General features: G+C 43.7%; 1 protein-coding gene across 2 annotated transcripts in view; it reads right to left on the bottom strand.

Moving 5' to 3' along the window:
- Positions 1–19,438, bottom strand: part of KCNAB1 (potassium voltage-gated channel subfamily A regulatory beta subunit 1) — a 184,805-nt gene that overhangs the window by 11,608 nt on the left and 153,759 nt on the right. For both annotated transcript variants that reach the window (XM_079978149.1, XM_079978150.1), the window contains exons 7-10: positions 18,781–18,824; positions 16,553–16,639; positions 4,967–5,052; positions 3,008–3,128 (exon numbers count right to left, since the gene is read on the bottom strand). In XM_079978149.1, the coding sequence (XP_079834275.1) occupies positions 3,008–3,128; positions 4,967–5,052; positions 16,553–16,639; positions 18,781–18,824 (338 nt within the window). The remainder of the gene's footprint in view (positions 1–3,007; positions 3,129–4,966; positions 5,053–16,552; positions 16,640–18,780; positions 18,825–19,438) is intronic.

The following is a 19,438-nucleotide window of genomic DNA, read 5'->3' as shown; positions in this document are numbered from 1 at the left end:
ACAGCTTCTACTGCTTGGTAAGCGACAGCGACTCCATTGCTGGGCAAGCTGCCCCCGAGTGAAACTGATTGGCAGGAGGTTCAGGAGAGGCAGAAACAAGCAATTCTTCCCGCAAAGCATAATTAAAACATGAAATTCATCGGCACGGGACATTGCGATGGATGCAAACTCAGACAGCTTTCGGAGGGGAAGAAGGTAAATTTGTGGAGGAGGGTGGGTCTGCTGGCAGCTGTCAATCATGAAGACTGAATCATGAAGATTGAATGATTCACTGCCTCTCTTGAAAGGCAGTGAATATTAGTTGCTGGGAAGCAACAATGGGAGAGAACATTTTTTTTTTTAGTGATTTAAACAATTTCTATATTGCTGGACTTGTGAGTGGTGTACAAGAAATACAATACAGAAAAGGGAAACATCATTTTAAACTATAAAATCAGACTCCAAGATAAAGTGCCTGCTGGAATAATAATAATAAAGTCTTCAGTAGGAGCTAGAAGCTGCACAGGAGGTGGTGGGAGGTGCTGTCTGACCTCAGCTGGAAGATTGTTCCATAAAATTGGACCCACAACAATAAATGCATGGCTACTGGAGCATCTGAGATGCGCATCTGAGCCATGGGGGACTGGTAACATTGAAGACTTCAATAACTGGGCAGGGATATTAGGGATTAGATGGTCCCTGGGCCCAAGTTATTAAGGGCCTTGTAAATTAATACCAGAGCCTATTGCCCTCATGCTCTGCTCATGAGTTTCCTAGATACATCTCATTGGCAGTGGCATAGTGGAGGGGGAATGTGGGAGAGTGCATCTCCAGGACCTTTTTCCAGAGTGGCAGCCATGTTTTCAAAAATGCATAGATTAAAGTGTGCTATTAATGACGAATACATTTGCAGGGGTAAAGCCACACAAAAATGAATTACATTAGGAAAAATTGCTTGCGAAAAAGTGCACGAGTCAAAACTGCACTAAAATGCTGAAGAATGTTTATGAAGATTTTTAAAAAGAATAGCAAATTGCTGCAGACTGAATTTAATAGTAATAATAGTACATTTTATTTATACCCCCTGCCCTCCCTGGCCAGAGCCGGGCTCAGGGCGGATAACACCAATAAAATCACAGTAAAAACATAATAGGGGGAAAAAAACCACAATTTGAAATGCAGGTTAAAATGAAATTTTAAATGCAGCCTCATTTTAAAAGTAGCTGATAGATCAAGACCATAAGGGGAGGGCAATGTAAGGGTCAGACTGAGTCCAAATCAGAACAGCTCTGTCTTGCAGGCCCTGCGGAAAGATGTCAAGTCCCGCAGGGCCCTAGTCTCTTGTGACAGAGCGTTCCATCAAGTTGGGGCCAGTACTGAAAAGGCCCTGGCCCTAGTTGAGACCAATCTAACCACCTTGCGACTTGGGACCTCCAAAATGTTGTCCTTTGTGGACCTTAAGGTCCTCCGCGGAGCATACCAGGAGAGGCGGTCTTGTAGGTACGTGGGTCCTAGGCCACTGGACAAATGTGAAACTTGTAGACTGGAAATTGGTAGATAACTTCCATCAATGGTGACACAGTTGAATCATAGAATTGTAGAGCTGGAAGGGACAATGAGGGTCATCTACTCCAATGCAGGGATCTTTTGCCCAATATGGGGCTTGAACCCACAACCATGAGATTAAGAGTCTCATGCTCTACTGATTGAGCTATTCCAGCTCATGACAGTGAAGCAGTGATCACACATGTGCCATACCCAGGTCTGAAGGAGCAGGAGAGATGTCTAGGGTAGTACTCTATGTAATCCTCGGCACAGAACCACAGAAGTGTAAGAGTTGGAAGGGACCCCAGGGTTCATCTACTCCAACCCCAAGCAATGCAGGAGTCCTGCCCACTGATGTTCCTGCGTGGGCTTGAACCACCAACCTTCTGGTTAATAGCCAGATGACCCATTGTGTCACTGTGGGACTCCCCATGTCTACCTGGCTGTGGATGTGGGTGGTGCGGTGGTCTAAACCACGGGCAGGCAAACTAAGGCCCAGGGGCCAGATCTGGCCCAATTGCCTTCTAAATCTGGCCTGCAGACGGTCTGGGAATCAGCTTGTTTTTACATGAGTAGAATGTGTCCTTTTATTTAAAATGCATCTCTGGGTGATTTGTGGGGCCTGCCTGGTGTTTTTACATGAGTAGAACATGTGCTTTTATTTAAAATGCCCCAAGCTGAAAAAGTTTGCTGATCCCTGGTCTAAACCACTGAGCCTTTTGGGCTTGCTGATCAGAAGGTTGGCAGTTCGAGTCCACATGACGGGGTGAGCTCCCACTCCTCTGTCCCAGCTTATGCCAACCTAGCAGTTCGAAAGCACACCAATGCAAGTAGATAAATAGGTACCGCTGCAGCAGGAAGGTAAACAGCATTTCTGTGTGCTCTGGCTTCCATCGTGGTGTTCCATTGCACCAGAAGCGGTTTAGTCATGCTGGCCACATGACCCGGAAAGCTGTCTGTGGACAGACGTCGGCTCCCTCAGTCTGAAAGCGAGATGAGTGCCACAACCCCATAGTCACCTTTGACCAGACTTAACCATCCAGGGGTCCTTTATCTTTTTACCTACTTGGAAGTAAACTACTATTTTCAAAGAAGCTTTCTCCCTACTAAGTGTTCTTAGGATTGCAGCCCATGGCACTTTTTGGTGTGGGAAAGGAACATACTAAAACACTGTAGTTAAGCATTCTGCTTCTTTAGCCTGACACCATGCACCACTGTGGACCTGCTATATAGGGTTCTGATGACACTATATTTATTATAATAATAAATTACAGAGGAAAGCCATCGAAGAAGCCTGGCAGACATGCTGTCACTTACCTCTTCGCACAGGGATAATTGCTGCTGGCAAGAGACTAATTGCACCTCTGATAATTATTGAACAGCAGGGGCTATGAAATATTTTCCGAGCAGACACCTTTTGCATAGAAATGATTTGTTTCTCATTCCCTCGCGAATATTAACAATGCAGCCTTTCTGACATTACCTATCTTGTGATACAGTTCCGGCAACTGAACCTCTACTTTCTCTCTTTGGAAAAGGTGGTATTCTGCTTGTTCGCACACGGGTGGAATCATATTAAACTGCCTCGCTACAGAATAGGCTTCCTGTGGAGAGTCAGCAAAAAAAGAATAGCACATTAGCGGAGAGTTCTCCTGGGAGAAATGACGGAGCATTAATCAAATCAACTCTTTCCAAGACAGTACACAATACAGATGTTTTATTAGGGTTTCAATGTTTAATACATTTGAACAAATTGATTAAAAGAACATCATATTAACTGGAAGCCCTTTTTTTAAAAAATACAACTACAGTCGTACCTTGATTCTCGAATGCCTTGTGAGTCGAAGGTTTTGGCTCCCAAATGCCACAAACCCGGAAGTGAGGTTTGAGAATGATTTTTGTAAGCCGAACGTCCGACACAGCTTCCACGGCTTCTGATTCAGTGCAGGAAGATCCTGCAGCCGATTGGAAGCTGCACCTTTGTTTTCAAACGTTTTTGGAAGTCGAACAGGCTTTTGGAATGGATTCCATTCGAGAACCAAGGTACGACTGGACTTTAAAAAGGTGCAAATGACAGGGAACATCTTCTGTCCTGCTTGTGACAAGGCATCACTTAAAAGGACCTGCCTGTACCACAAACACAACTTTTCTTCTCTTGAATTATTTTTCTTATATGCATGTCTATGTGGATTTCATCAAATCTTTCGAGATTTCTATCCACTCCCCACCCCACCAACGATCACACTACCTACCACAGCGAAAGGGGTGTGGACTGTCAAATTTTGGATTGCTTCCAAGTAGGGGGCTCCTAGAGCTGCTGCTACCACAACTTACTCTGATTGATTGCTTGATTAATTAATTAATTAATATACTGCTTAGTGCCAAAATAGACTTCTAAGTGGTTTAGAAAACAGAGGAACCAGGAACACAAACACTGCTAATGGATGCTTTCCCGCTGTAAGCTGGTTTTCAGATTGCCTTTTGTACTGTACTGTTAGGGGCATTGTGCTTTTACTGTGTGCCCATGCTGGTATGTTCCCTGAGTCCCTGTAAATAACTAAATTAATAATAATAATAATAATAATAATAATAATAATAATAATAATAAATGTCCCAATGAGCACAGCACAGCTGCTGAGAATGGGAAAGGCTAATTTCCACTTTACTTGGGCAGTATTCTGTCTGTCTGTCTGTCTAAAGTGATGCTTAAAAATAATAACCAAATATTGAATTAGTGCTAAGTGCTTATGCATTCATGTCCTTATAGATTCAAGCTCGATTGCCCATTGCTGAACACAAAACATTTTTTTAACCTCCCTCCCAAAGTTTTTAACATTTGGACTGGAAGTGCAGATTGGAAGCACTTATCTAGAGAAAAATGCACTAAAATGACAGCGAGTAGGAAAGCAGTAGGGAGTCAATTTGTTTTTAAAAAATCATTTTAAAATGTGTTATGGAGTTATTGCTGAACTTTTAAAAAGTATATAGATGGACCCGTGCTTAAGAGATTTTAGCATAAATAAAACTTAAGTGATAACAGGAGTGAAAAAGCAATAGCAAAGGTGTACTGAGCGGGCAGTTGGTTTTGGCAAAAGGGTTACTGTCTTAATATTTAACTGCACACATCAAAACTCCAACCTTTTAATAATAATAATAATAATAATAATAATAATAATAATAATAATATGGAAGAGAAGTGCTATGGGTGTCTCTACCAGCTATGTTCTTCTCTTCTTCTAAAAAAGCTAGACTTTTCGGAGCCTGGGAAAAGAGTGAAGAATCGGAAGGAAAATACAGGAAGGCAATGATTGGACGATGGCACTGTGTGGATGCCCCGTAAAAAATCAGGGAGCAGACCATGGCAATTCCACACATCACACCTGGCACTGTTTCAATGCTTGCAGCTCTAATAACGCTGGAGCCTCTCGCAAAGCTACCTTACCATTATTTCCATGGCACTCCATCGGGAAGTTCCCCAGTACATGGCCATGCCCTGGTTTATCACGTGAGTCATCGCCCGTACAATTTCTAAATTGGAAAGAGAGAGAGAGAACAGAACCATATCATATGCAATTGCAAGCAAGGTGGTTAGCAGAAATATGCATTTGGGACCAAGGGTGTGTGTGTGTGTGTGTGTGTGTGTGTGTGTGTGTGTGTGTGATGCAACAAGGTCGTACACTTAGCAATCCTCCCTAAAAAGAAAGTTGGCCTTTTCTTATTTCTCTTTACATACGTCAGCCTGCAACTAATGCTACAAAGGTTAGAGTCCAACTTTCAATCCTGCATTTATAAGTTTGCCTCTTTTATGCGTTGCACATCAAAAGTAACCGTGGAAGAAAAGGCTCCCCCCTTTACGTATTCAGGTGGTATGAATGTTCTTACATTTTACCCACCTTATGTGCATTTAACTTGTGCACATTCAACTTTATGAACATGGCAAAATAATATTTTAAAAAATATTAAAAGAGGTGGGGTTCCGGGAAAAATGACCTTGGCAAACCCTTCCACCACTGAGCCCACTGGGTTTTGACTACACAGTCATACCGCATGTTACATTTGCTTCATGATACATTTTTTCAAGTTGCATCCTGCGGCGACCCAGAAGTACCGGAAAGGGTTACTTCCAGGTTTTGCTGCTCACGCATGCGCAGAAGTGCTTAATCACACTTTGCACAAGCGCCAAATCGTGCTGCACACCCATGCAGATACGGCGCTTCAGGTTGTGGGCTTTTCATGTTGCGAACAGGCCTCCAGAAGGGATCCCGTTCACGACCAGAGGTACCACTGTACATGATTTTGACTTTAGGTTGATCCCCAGAACATATCCCTCACAGAATTTGAAGACTTACTATGAGAATATGCAACCATATACATGTCTGACAACCTGCATGTTGTTGAGGCAACTAGAGTCAAAATAAGGATAGAGAAAGGATATTGAAACAGCTTTGGTGGATCTCAGTGTGTGTATGCCAACCTAGGTGTTGAGCCTATTTGCTGTTGCCTCCATCACCTGATGCTCTCTGGCTGGTCATCTGGTCATCCTGGACTTTGGCCCCCTAGCGGCACCATCTTTATGAAATATTCACATATCCCATAATAGCCCTATGGCATGGTCACAATAAATAAACTCACTGCAATCCACCAGGTTGTGGGTTAATATCGAGTAGATTCAGTCACCTCGCAAATGTCTAAGAATCATCTGTCTCCAGATGTTCTGGTGTCTACACTGTCCCTGGATTGTGGAAATTGAGATGCTGCTGGACAACTTTGAGCCCCACATCACATCTCTGAGGCTGATTGCAGACGCAAAATATTATCCTTACTTTCACACAGAAAACCCTGCAAAATCATTACCAGGAATATGGAAGGTTGCCAAAGGCTATTATTACAAACTGAATTTGCTGTTATTTTATGAGAGGCTAGTGTAATTTATGTACAAGTGAGGAGAATCAACACATGGTTTTGTGAGTCTCCTACTAAGCAAAAAAAGCACACCTGTCCACAAAGAGAAAAGTTTAAAACTTAAGCAACACAAGAGGGCAGCATTGTAGAAAGAGATATATGGGAATACTAACTTTTTGGGGTTCTTTTTGCTTTTAAATTTCATTGGATTAATTTCTCAAGTGGAAATCAGCTTATTGATCCAAGGGAAAGATGTGCAAGGCTTGCACAGTTGTGCTTTTGTACAAATCCCTGTATTTGGGCCCGGGGCATGGTCGAAAGTGGCAACCTTGCTAAAGCTAAGCAAGATAAGTGCCTAGATCAGAGACCACCCAGAATGCAGCCCCATGCATATCACCCAAGCAGAATATTGTCACTATGTGGATAGGCTTGTCCTCCATAAATCTGTCTAATTTTCTTTTAAAGCTACCCAACTTGGTGGCCATCACTGCCCCCTGAGGGAGCAAGTTGTATCATTTAACTATGCGCTACATGAAGAACGACTTCCTTTTTATAGAAAGGAAGCCTACAATGGAAACATAAATAAATTTCAGTGGGTCAATTCCTACAGCCATTTTGGGATGATGGCTGTTCCGCTGATGAGGAAATTGGTGCACTTACAAAGACTCTGACATGGCTTGTGCCTGTGCAGGATGCTGCAAGGCGCGAAGAGATGAATTCATCCTCTCTCTGCATTTTCTGTGTGCAACTGCAAACAGAGCAACGGGAACATTGGTAGTGGCGTGTCAAAAACTGATCTAGACTTCATGTAGCACATAGCACCACTAAGGAAACAACTGCCTCACCCTGTCTGGCAGGACTAGAATTCAGAAAAGACCAAACTTTCATCCACAGTCACCATGAATTAAGGTAGTGGGGACAACTGAACCATCCACTGGGCCTCTGCACACTTCTCCTCTTCCAGCTTGAACTGTAGATCTTGCACTGAGCTAGGAGTTAGGCTTGTTGTTGTTTAGTCGTTTAGTTGTGTCCGACTCTTCGTGACCCCATGGACCAGAGCACGCCAGGCACTCCTGTCTTCCACTGCCTCCTGCAGTTTGGTCAAACTCATGTTTGTAGCTTCGAGAACACTGTCCAACCATCTCGTCCTCTGTCGTCCCCTTCTCCTTGTGCCCTCCATCTTTCCCAACATCAGGGTCTTTTCCAGGGAGTCTTCTCTTCTCATGAGGTGGCCAAAGTATTGGAGCCTCAGCTTCACGATCTGTCCTTCCAGTGAGCACTCAGGGCTGATTTCCTTAAGAATGGAGAGGTTTGATCTTCTTGCAGTCCATGGGACTCTCAAGAGTCTCCTCCAGCACCATAATTCAAAAGCATCAATTCTTCGGCGATCAGCCTTCTTTATGGTCCAGCTCTCACTTCCATACATCACTACTGGGAGTTAGGCTAGATGACTGCTAAAGTCAGCTCTATAATTCTTTGAGGCCGTTGTCTCCTTCTCCCTTAGGGCTGGCCATGTTTGGTTGTGGCTCTCTGCGGTTTCCAGCAGACCTCTCTCCCATGACCTGCTGCCTAGTCCTTTTTACTGGAGATGGCAGAGATCAAACATGGATGCAAATCACAAGCTCCAACATTGTGTGACAGTTTGAAAACAACCACATTATTTTGTCTTCTAGCCTGCGACGCGTACATTGGATTAATAAAGAGCTGCTGCTGCTGCCCGTCCCACAGCCCAGTATATGGTCCATCTCACCCTCTGAGCTTTCTGAAACCACTGCAAGATCAGAAAAGCCAAGCCAACTAGTGACCAGAAAACAGTATACGTGTTTTTTCTTTAATGAAATGTGTAAACTGTGCCAGTTTCTATGGGCCTCGCTTAGTCATCCATCTATTGAGTTGACAGCGCAGGGGATGATTACATTAGAACTTCTTAACGCCTCCAGGAATTTTTCACTGTAGAGTTTATTATCTTCCATGCCCCAGCCACTTATTTTTATTCAAGGCATTGTTGCTTTTTGGAAGTTAACTCTTTTATATCTTGCTGCACAATCTTTTGCTTGAATGAGGAAAACCGTATCAATCAACACAGAGTTGCCAACCTTTGGTCATAGGGGAGGGAAACTACAACTAATCCAGAATGTGGCAACTAGACTGGTGACTGGGAGAGGCCGCCAAGATCACATAACATTGGTCTTGAAAGACCTACACTGGCTCCCCAGTATGTTTCTGGACACAATTCAAAGTGTTGGTGCTGACCTTTAAAGCCCAAAACGGTCTCGGTCCAGTATAGCTGAAAGAGCGTCTCCACCCCCGTCGTTCTGCCCGGACACTGAGGTCCAGCACTGAGGGCCTTCTGGCGGTTCCCTCACTGCAAGAAGTGAAGTCACAGGGAACCAGGCAGAGGGCCTTCTCAGTAGTGGCACCCGCCCTGTGGAATGCCTTCCCACCAGATGTCAAAGAGAAAAACAACTACCAGACTTTTAGAAGACACCTGAAGGCAGCCCTGTTTAGGGAAGCTTTTAATGTTTAATAGACTACTGTATTTTAATATTCTGTTGGAAGCCACCCAGAGTGGCTGGGGAAATAAATCATAAATTATTATTATTATTATTATTATTATTATTATTATTATTAAAGCTGAACATATTCTCTTTGAGAGTGTTACTTCCCTGACCTTCAAAGAGTAACAGGACCTGTCAGTCATGGATCTCCCCACATTGCATCTCATGGGTACCTCCAACGTTTCAAAATAAAGCCATCATAATATGAACCCATTTCACAGTAATTAGGCAGCAAAGGTGTGAAACAGTATTAACTAGGTCTTCTTTCATAGAACCATAGAATTGCAGAGTTGGAAAGGGTTCAAAGAGTCTGCTAGATGCAACCTCTGTTGAAAAACCTTCAGTGAAGGAGAGTCCACGATGTTCTTTCATCATCCTCAGTCCTCTTCATGCTCAGAAATTCTGAGAGGAAGGCCCTAACTTTCAAACCAGGGACTGCAATTGTTGTGGGTACTACAAAATTCCCATTCCACAGAAGAAAAATTGGCAATGCTCAGAACCACCCCTGCAACTCCTCCCCCAACCCAGGCAAAACACCTGCAGTCAAAAGAAATAACACATATACAACAGAAGCAGGAAATGCTCAAATACTGTAGGCAACACATCACAACCTCCATATCGTCAAGCCTTTCATTCAGCTGGAGAAACCATTGGCACCTGGAGTCCTGCAGTTCCTAGTCTCTTGCTATCCTATCTTGCTTCAGACCAATTCCGATGGTGCTGATTTTTAAAGAACAAATCATAATAGTAAATGCAGGTTCCAGTAGCCACAGGTACTGGTGTACTTGGGCATTGTGGCTTGTTGGGATGAAATATCGCATTCAGTCTTAATTGCAAAGCATCTGTTTAGAAAAACAAAAACACATAACAAGCCAAAAGATGGCTTCATCCCTCAGGGCCAGAACATCAGAACTCGTGTGTGTGTGTGTGTGTGTGTGTGTGTGTGCGCGCACACACACACACACACACACACACACGAGCAGTTCAGAGTGACATAGAGTGCACCGTTGCCATGGAAACTCCACACATGGTAGGGATGCCAACAAATTACCTCTGCCTTCCCTATTAGCAAGATCCTATGCACAGTTCTTTGGAACGAATTCCTACGGACTACATTGGAAGTTACACCAATGGTTATAGGATTTCAACCTTATTCTCTACACTTCTGATATAGGAAGAAAGCAATGCCTCTGATTACTGCGTGTCCAGAAAGGAGTAACGAGAAAGATATTCACAAAAGAGGACGACGGAAACAAAGTATTTTGAAATGTTCAGAATTCCTGCCCCCCTCAGTATTGTTGCATGTCACTCTAATCTCTGAGCAGTGCAAGATTCCAGGGGCCCCAGATGCTTACCCAGGGTTCCTGTTTCCACAGAGACTGTGATGTCTTTATGATATATGGTTTATTTCCACATATGCACAACCTGAGCCTAAAATGGAGGGGTCCACAGCATTAACACCACCAAAAGGGTCTTGTTTCTCTCATTTCTGCAGCCTTGGATTCAAACAGAAATCAGACATTGCTCTCCAATGCTGCTCTGACTCTCTCTCCAGTTTACTGCCAAACTCTGCTCTAAAACTCTAAAGAACTTTGTCCTTCTAACTAACCACAAGCTGGGGGGGACCCCAGCCATTTGCCATCTCACACAGAGCCCCTTTCCTTTGTTTCCCTTAATGGCCCATCCCTCAGGCTATCACCAAAACATGAAGCTAGACAAATATTTCAACATTTGATGGATCCAGGGGTTAGAAGGATCTTGCACAGAAGGTATAGAAAGCTCCCCCTCAGCCCCAAACTCATAACAATTAGAGTGTTATTCTCCTCGGCATCTTTAATGCCATTTGTGACATGTAACATAGATAATAGACTAGAATTCTGGTCCAACCCCCCGCGATGCAGGAATGTTTTCCCCAACATGCGGCTCAAACCCACGACCCTTAGATTTAAGTGTCTCCTGCTCTACCAACTGAGCCGTCCCAGGCCCTCGACTACTGTTGTAAATGGGCTAAAATAGCTCAGCTCTGTCCACTCTGTCAATTACGGTTCCATGGATATTAAACTAGCACAGACGCTCCCTCTCTCTTGCCAGCAAATCATAGCAACCCTCCTTTCTGTGTGACACTCAAATCACATGAGCAGCCGCGCAGCGAGAGTATTTCCAAAAGACAGCGGTGCAAGGGATGTAATTATCACAAACACCATGTGGAGCTCTTTGTTTTCTCTTGTCTATCTGCCACGTGTGCGCGCATGTGCGTGTGTGCAGCCTCCCACGAACTGCTTAATTCCCTGTCAGTCTAGAATGTGAACAATGAAGTGCGATCTCCATTATTCTTCCTTCGCCCAGAGATTGACTTATTTCGCTGCCGCCGCCACCAATTCACGTATTAACCCCTCAGATATGCCCATAGGGGGGATGTCATGAGGCAGCAGGAGGAGATGGTGAGAGGGTGGAACAAATGATGCTTGGGAATAAATCAAGCCTGCAGAAGGAAGAGTAGGATTGAGAAGGATCAAAAGCTTGAAGGCAAACCTCCTTCCTCTTCCATTACCCCTTAAGGTTGTTGCTGTTCCTGAAGCAGGGTGTGCAGAAGATAGACTGGGATCCACGGGTAAATTGTCATATGCCCTCCTTTCTCAGGACACATCCTCTTTTTCATGGGCAGAGTCATCATAGCGATTCTTAGTTAAATGTAGAAGTCGACAGATGTGTCCTCTTTTTTTTGCTCTAAACCCTAAATAAATCCCTCTTTCAACAAACTTTATAAAATAATTGTCCCAGTTGGTACCTGTCTTGGAACTGATTTTATTTTCTGTATGTGCTGTTGCTTTAAACTGTTAATATTTATATATATTTAAAAATTGTTTTTAAATGCAGTGGCGCTGTGGGTTAAACCACAGAGCCTAGGACTTGCTGATCAGAAGGTCGGCAGTTCGAATCCCTGCGATGGGGTGAGCTCCCGTTGCTCGGTCCCTGCTCCTGCCAACCTAGCAGTTCGAAAGCACGTCAAAAGTGCAAGTAGATAAATAGGTACTGTTTTGGCGGGAAGGTAAACAGCGTTTCTGTGCGCTGCTCTGGTTTGCCAGAAGCGGCTTAGTCATGCTGGCCACATGACCCAGAAGCTGTACACCGGCTCTCTTGGCCAATAAAGCGAAATGAGCCCGCAACCCCAGAGTCATCCGTGACTGGACCTAATGGTCAGGGGTCCCTTTACCTTTACCTTTAAAAATTGTTTTTAAAAATGCAATCACTTTCACTATTTTTACATATGTATCTGATATAGATAGATGATAGATAGATAGATAGATAGATAGATAGATAGATAGAGATATAGATATATAGGTATAGTATAATATAATATATAGTATTATAAATCACTTAGTGATGCCTCATGGGAAGAAATTCATAAATGACATAAATAACAGCAGCAGCAATAAATAGATCTCTGCGTGATTTGCAATAGATCAGCATGGGTTTCTGACTCCACATCATGGAGCATCAGATAGCAAAAATTAAAAAGCTTTTTCAACCCTTCCAAATTCAGTTGCTGAAAAAGGATGCTGGGGAGCGGAGAGGGAGCAGGAAGATTTGGCTCCCAGGCCTGATCTTCCCCATTCCTGTTTTACAGCAATACGTACATCTCGTCCAGGGATGTCTCAACCTGACTTGGCCCAAGCCCAGTTCCCTCCATGAATCGGCTTGAATCTAGCACACAGATTTAGTGCTGACGCCCTGACAAAATGCTACAAATTTAGCATGGCTCATCACTGCTAATGCTGCGAAAGCTTTGTGAAAGTGTAACATTAAAAGGCTTCTCTCTGGCATTCCGCTATTTGCTCAAAAGATTCTTTTGCACTTTGTCAAAAGCAGCAAGAAAAGAAGTGCCGTGTTGACTTGTGGAACAGCCATGAAGGCTGCTGGGAAAGGTCAAGATCATCCGCTAAAGAGCTGAGTCGCTGACAGCAAGCAGCGAAGACAGTGCAAGTTCTGCTGCTGCCATACATTGTACAGGTTGTCCAACGGTAGGAGCAGCTTACTAGGCGAACCGTGAAGAGTTGACTGTAGGAAAGAAATGTCCCTAAGGCTAAGGCTGCAACCCCACACCTAGTTACCTGGGATGAAGCTCCATGTGACTTAATGAGATTTACTTCTGGGTCAACATGTATAGGATTTCACCAACAGTCTGTCTTTGAATTATTCTCACCTTCTGGGTTGCACAGATGGCTGTCAGAGGTGTTGCCATTCTGCTGGCAATATTTCAAATTGTCTTCAGTGTCTCAAGTGGAAGCACTTAGTGGAAGCATAAATACTTGTCACTATAACCAAGAGGGGGAGCTGCAAAAATGTGTAGACGGAGCTGACAAACCTCCCTCCTCCATCATCTGCTCTCTGATGTGTAGTTATCCCTGCTGAGGATTAATGGGATGAGTCACGAAAGGGCTTTTACTGCTTGCGTGTCAGTGCAACAAAGAGGCTGGGCAATTGCCTATAGGTCTGCAGAAGCAAACAGGGAGGGAGGCTTCGAAAAGGTGCTGCAGCCCTGTGGCTTGTGGCAGAAGGTGAGGAGGGTGATGCTGCCTGAGCGGTCACTATAGAGGCTGTATCAGGGGTGTCACCGGACTAAATAAATCTTGCAGCACAACCCTTTGCACTTTTGTCTATTTAGAAGTTTAGCTCCAGTGCCAGTGAGTTCAGTAGGACTTACTCTCTGGTAAGCGTGTATAGCAGGCGTGGGGAACCTTTTTCAGTCTGGGGGGCATATTACCTTATGGCTGAATTTCAGGGGGCCGGTGAGTGAGGAAATAATAATAATAATAATAATAATAATAATAGCAATAAAAGACCAGACATTAAAAACTTCCCTAAACACGGCTGCCTTCAGACGTCTTCTAAAAGTCAGATAGTTGTTTATTTCCTTGACATCTGATGGGAGGGCATTCCACAGGGTGGGTGCCACTACCAGCAAGGCCCTGTGCCTGCTTCCCTGTAACCTCACTTCTCGCAGTGAGGGAACTGCCAGAAGGCCCTCAGAGTTGGACCTCACTGCCCAGGCTGAACAGGGTATCAATAATAATAATAATTTATACTGGGCTGAAGCCATTTATAGTATGGATTAGCTTCAGTTACAGCAGCACAAACTGTGCCTTTCACCAGTGAAGCCAAAGCGTAATACTTTTCCTCAAAAGCAGGACACAGAAAGCCCCCATTCCCTTGCTTTCCCTTGTATAACTGGTGGGCTGTTGCATCAGCCTTCCTAGTTTTTATGCTCCAAAACAGCCCTTAGCTTATGACTGTAGAAGGGAGATAAAGGCTACCTTTCTCCAATCCACCTGCCAAAGCTGCAAAAACCCACCTTTTTGCCACACAGGATTTCCTCCGCTCTTAGTGTGTGTAGAATCACAGAATGTTTATGGCCCTTTAAGTTATGCTGCCTCAATCCCTTGATGTGGTACATTTCTTTTAAGAAAAACAGGTGCTCACAGTTCAAAGTGGGAAGCTTACAACCTGGACGGGAGATGCTAGAAAAAGCACGAAGCAGATGGCACAGAACATCCAGGGTCAAAATAGACAAAGCAGAATGCTAACAGCTGAGAGGGGTATTGGTACAGATGAACATGGCCATCAGAAACTAGCACTCATCAAACAAGGGAATCGCAAGAAGGCAGCCTGGTACTTCTCCAGCTAACAAGTCGGGGCAAACTCCATGCTTCTTGTTTCAATAGACTTGGCCAACTATGTGAATGTCACCCTCCGCCTCTCTCTCTCTCTCTCTCTCTCTCTCTCTCTCTCTCTCTTTCTCTCTCTCTCTCTCTCTCTCGCACACACACACAACTTAATGTTATATATAACAACTTAATGTTATATGTACCATGATTGCAATCCTGTACAAGGTTAGGCGTCTCAAATCCCATTGACTTCAATTATCTTCATAGTTAGTAGGCTACTGGGCTTTAAGAGGTTTTAGCTATGTGCAAGATTGCAGGCCTGTTTTTTTTATCTTTCTATATATTATAACTGACTGAGCAAAAAGGTTATGTCTCCCTCCAAGATACAAGATATGTTATGCTCCGTGACCTCATCAACTGCTGGCAAATTTGCACTAGACTCCGTTTCCAGTGAAAACTCTCAACCCTACAACCGTAGGGCATTGTCAGCAAGCATCACATCAAAGCAGCCTTTCAGAAATTGATATTGGCATTTGTTCCAATTTACACTAAAGGGCTGCATCGTTTTGCTTTGCAACGTCTTACAAATTCATCTATGCAGAGATTAATCTACATGTAGGGAAATTGTGCCTGATCTGTGCATTTGGGGGGAAACAAAAGCCCATGTCACAGATTATGTGTTTGGAATAAGGAGTTCTCCAGCTGAGCCTGGGCTCAGGAGAGGTAAACTGACTGAAGTCCTTTATCCTGGCTGAGATGGAGATACTCTGGTGTAAGTCCTCTATCCCAGCTCAGCCAGTTCAGCTGGGACTCAGCCGAGGCTGGGGTAAATCCCTTAAAAGTGGTGTTTTTAGGGTGTGGCAGAAGGTGACTTGCTTCGATTCCACACTCCATTCAGTCTGGTCATAAGATCTAGCAAACCAGCAGAAACTACATTGGCAAAAAGCTTTATTTTTATTTATCAAAGTGTTGGTGCTGACCTTTAAAGCCCTAAATGGCCTCGGTCCAGTATATCTGAAGGAGCATCTCCACCCCCATCGTTCTACCCGGACACTGAGGTCCAGCATCGAGGGCCTTCTGGTGGTTCCCTCACTGCAAGAAGCCAAGTTACAGGGAACCAGGCAGAGGGCCTTCTCAGTAGTGGCACCCGCCCTGTGGAACGCCCTCCCACCAGATGTCAAAGAGAACAACAACTACCAGACTTTTAGAAGACATCTGCAGGCAGCCCTGTTTAGGGAAGCTTTTAATGTTTGATGTATTATAGTATTTTAATATTTTTTTGGAAGCCACCCAGAGTGGCTGGGGAAGCCCAGCCAGATGGGCGGGGTATAAATAATAAATTATTGTTATTGTTATTGTTATTGTTATTGTTATTGTTATTGTTATTGTTATTGTTATTGTTTTAAAGGCTTATTTTCCCTCTGAGCTGAGCAACGGTAAGATACATAAAAATAATTTACTCCCGTGTAAACAACACTGGCTTTCTATAGTTTGGATTGGGACCACAATCACTGTAACGTTTTATTTCCATGGTTGGCGACTGAGGCTGAAAAGAAATTGCGAAAACACATACCAACCCCTGCAGCCAACTTTAATTTGTTTGACTATGTCAGGAAAAAGAAATATTTACATACATGGGGTGGATAGCATCAAAGTTGCTTCGGGGATATTAATAATCTGGCCCTGGGGTTATAGACACAGTTAACACATTCTTCCGCAGAGCTGAGTCCACACACAACTTTCTCAAGAGTGGAAATGTGAAAGACTCCAAGAGATTAAGATTGAGATGTTTTTCAAGTAATTTCCCTCACCTGAATACTTGAGGAGAGCCATTTTCCTGTTGGTATAAGCTCCTGAGCTGGGGCCAGTCAAGCAAAAACATTTATTAAATCTCTCACTAACCTTCCATTGGGGTATTATTGTCTGGTCGATTTGCAAAGACGACGTCCACATACTCAAGCTGCAGCCTCTGGAGAGAGCCTTTTAATCCTAGAAGTGAAATAAGGAAGCATTAGAAAGAGAGAGAAAAAGAGAGAAGACGACGTGTGGAACCCATGACAAAGAATCTGATGACTCAAAAATATCATGGGCCTGAACCATCTTTAAATCTGCTCCAGAGATCAGTGATGTTATGTTGTCCATTAAAAACAACCAAAGCATGAGTTTATGCAGAATTCATGGCCCTCCACATTTTTTAATTTTTTGAAAATCGTAATTACATTGAAACTTGGATTGGAGTCGACAAGCATTTAACCACAGTATCCTTCTGCGCTTGTCAAACTCTAGCCTTGGGGGACAAAGCTGATAGCGCAGATCTTGTTTCACAGTACGCCTAATCAAAATCGTGTCAGAGTGAATTATTTTGCATACTCCGCCTCTCCCTGCAAGACTGCACTGGTATTGTTCCATGGAATTAAGCCCTGCCACTCAGCGAACCACTAAGATTTAAAATCTGGAGGTGATTCTGGCACTCTAATATACAGTCATGATTTCCAACCTGGTACAATGCTGCTGAAGGCAGATTCCAAACAGGTATCCCTGCAGCAGGGATGAGCCAACACCTGTGAATTTTGATTTCTTTCAGTTTTCCAAATCTTAAGTTCAGTTCTTCTTCATTTCTATGTCAGTTTGTGATTATTATTATTTTAAGTGAAAAAGGTCCTCCAGCATATTCGCCAGCATTTTAGCATGAAATTCTCCCAGTATGCACATTTTTGTATGGAATTTTACCTAATATGCATCTTTTTGAAGCGTGCATTTTCCCCAATGCAATGCATGCATGCTATTTTTACTTACCGTATTTTTCAGTGTATAACACACCCCCATGTATAAGACGCCCCCTATTTTGGGGAACTACAATTTAAGAAAATTGGGGGGGGGCAGGGATGGCCCAGAGTTGTTGAGCTTTGGGGGGGGGGTTCCCTGAGCTTTTTTTGGGGGGGGGCAGAATGCCAATGATCACTCACCTGACTCACAAATGCTGAGAATCGCACTCGTCAACAAATCGCACTCGTCAACAAATCGAACAAGCGTCTGCCTGCTCGCCACCAGCAGCCAGCAATCACCCGCCCAATTGTCGCAGCCAATCAAAAAGAGCCCTTGCCGGAGACTCCACCCACCCACCAAATTGCCATAGCAACAGCCAATCCTAAGCAGTCCTAGCTGCAGACACCAAGCACCCACCCAATCACCAGTGACAAGCTGCTGCTTGCAGCTGAAACAAATCGCCCGTCCCCCCCTCTGCACGATCTGTGTATAAGACGAACCCTGATTTTCAACATTTTTTTTGAGTAAAAGAACCCCCTCGTCTTAGACATGGAAAAGTATGCATTTTAATGCACAGTTTGCCTTAGTATATGTATTTTTGTACACATTACTGGCAAAGTGATTGTTCCATCCGGACAAGTGTTTTGGTTTGCCAGATGGAACAATCTCCCCTTCTCCTCCCCCATCCAATGTTCTGGGGTTCTCTCCAAGCCTATGGGGGTTGCATGGGGTAGGAGGGGAAAGTCCCATTGCTCTTACGCAGGGCTTCCACAGGCAGGACTCACTAGCTGCACATATCTGGTCTTAAACATGGACTCATTACATCTTAAGCCACTATTTCCTAGCTTCAGCTTTTTACTTGCAAGCAACTGAAGAGCAATGCAGGAATAGCAACATCATTGGGTTGTTGCCAACTATTCAGATTCATTGAAATTAATGGACATGATTCACTCAGACCCTCCAAGTGTCCCTAATTTTGAGGGACAGTCCCGGATTTACAGAAACCATCCCGGTTTCTGATTTGATCCCAGGATGTCCTGCTTTTCCTTAGGATGTCCCTATTTTCATCAGAGAAATGTTGGAGGGTATGTTAAGTCCACTCCTTTCAGTAGGTCTACTCTGAGTATACCTGAGCTGGGTAGAGCCCAAGGCTATTGCAATATTATGCCAAATGCAGTGCTTTTTTCTAAAATAATGTTTAGGGGTACTCTCATTTTCCTACTCATAGTCAAATACTGCCCCTCAATGAGGCCAAACTTGGATTCACAAAATGTTTAGGGGTATGCGTACCCCTATGGGAAGCACTTTACCATAATAACACATTATCACATGCACACCAAGTATTTTTTATTCATACGATATACCTTCAATAATGTGTTTTCTTGAGAGTCCTCTTTCTGTTTCAGCTCTGCAAGGAGAAAAGGCATATATTTTCATGTGAACATTGTTGTTCCATACCCTTTGACTTACAAATGGGATTCTGCTGCGTCAAAAATAGTCTCATAGGACCTTTCGCTAACAGCTAATACCTTTGGTTAAAGCAAACGACTGGCTATATTGAACAGGTATCCCAAAACAATTATCACACATTTGTAGATCCACTTGCATATATATATATGTGTGTGTGTGTGTGTGTGTGTGTGTGTGTGTGTGTGTGTATATATATATATATATATATATATATATATATATATATAAAATGTTAACCTTGGCTTCAGCAACAGATGAATAATTCTACATGAACACTTTTACAATTCACAGTCCGGATCCGGTCTTTCATAGTTACCTATGTGTATCGCTGCATAGTTTGCCAGAACAGAGAATTTGAATAGACCAGCCCAGTTGCAATGCGGATTCTCTCAGGGCTGATAGGTTAAAATTCTTAAGCAGAGCAGGCTCCCTAAATTAGGGTTGCTGAGTGCAGGGGTGGAGGAAGGGGTGTGTGGTGGGGGCGAACCGTCCCAGGTGTCTTTGCTGAGGGGGGTGTGACATTTGGCAGTCGCGGGTGGGCGGTGCGCCGAA

The sequence above is a fragment of the Podarcis cretensis genome, assembly GCF_951804945.1.
Source record: "Podarcis cretensis genome assembly, chromosome: 5".
Lineage (NCBI taxonomy): Eukaryota > Metazoa > Chordata > Lepidosauria > Squamata > Lacertidae > Podarcis > Podarcis cretensis.
This window is presented reverse-complemented; position numbering and strand designations above follow the sequence as displayed.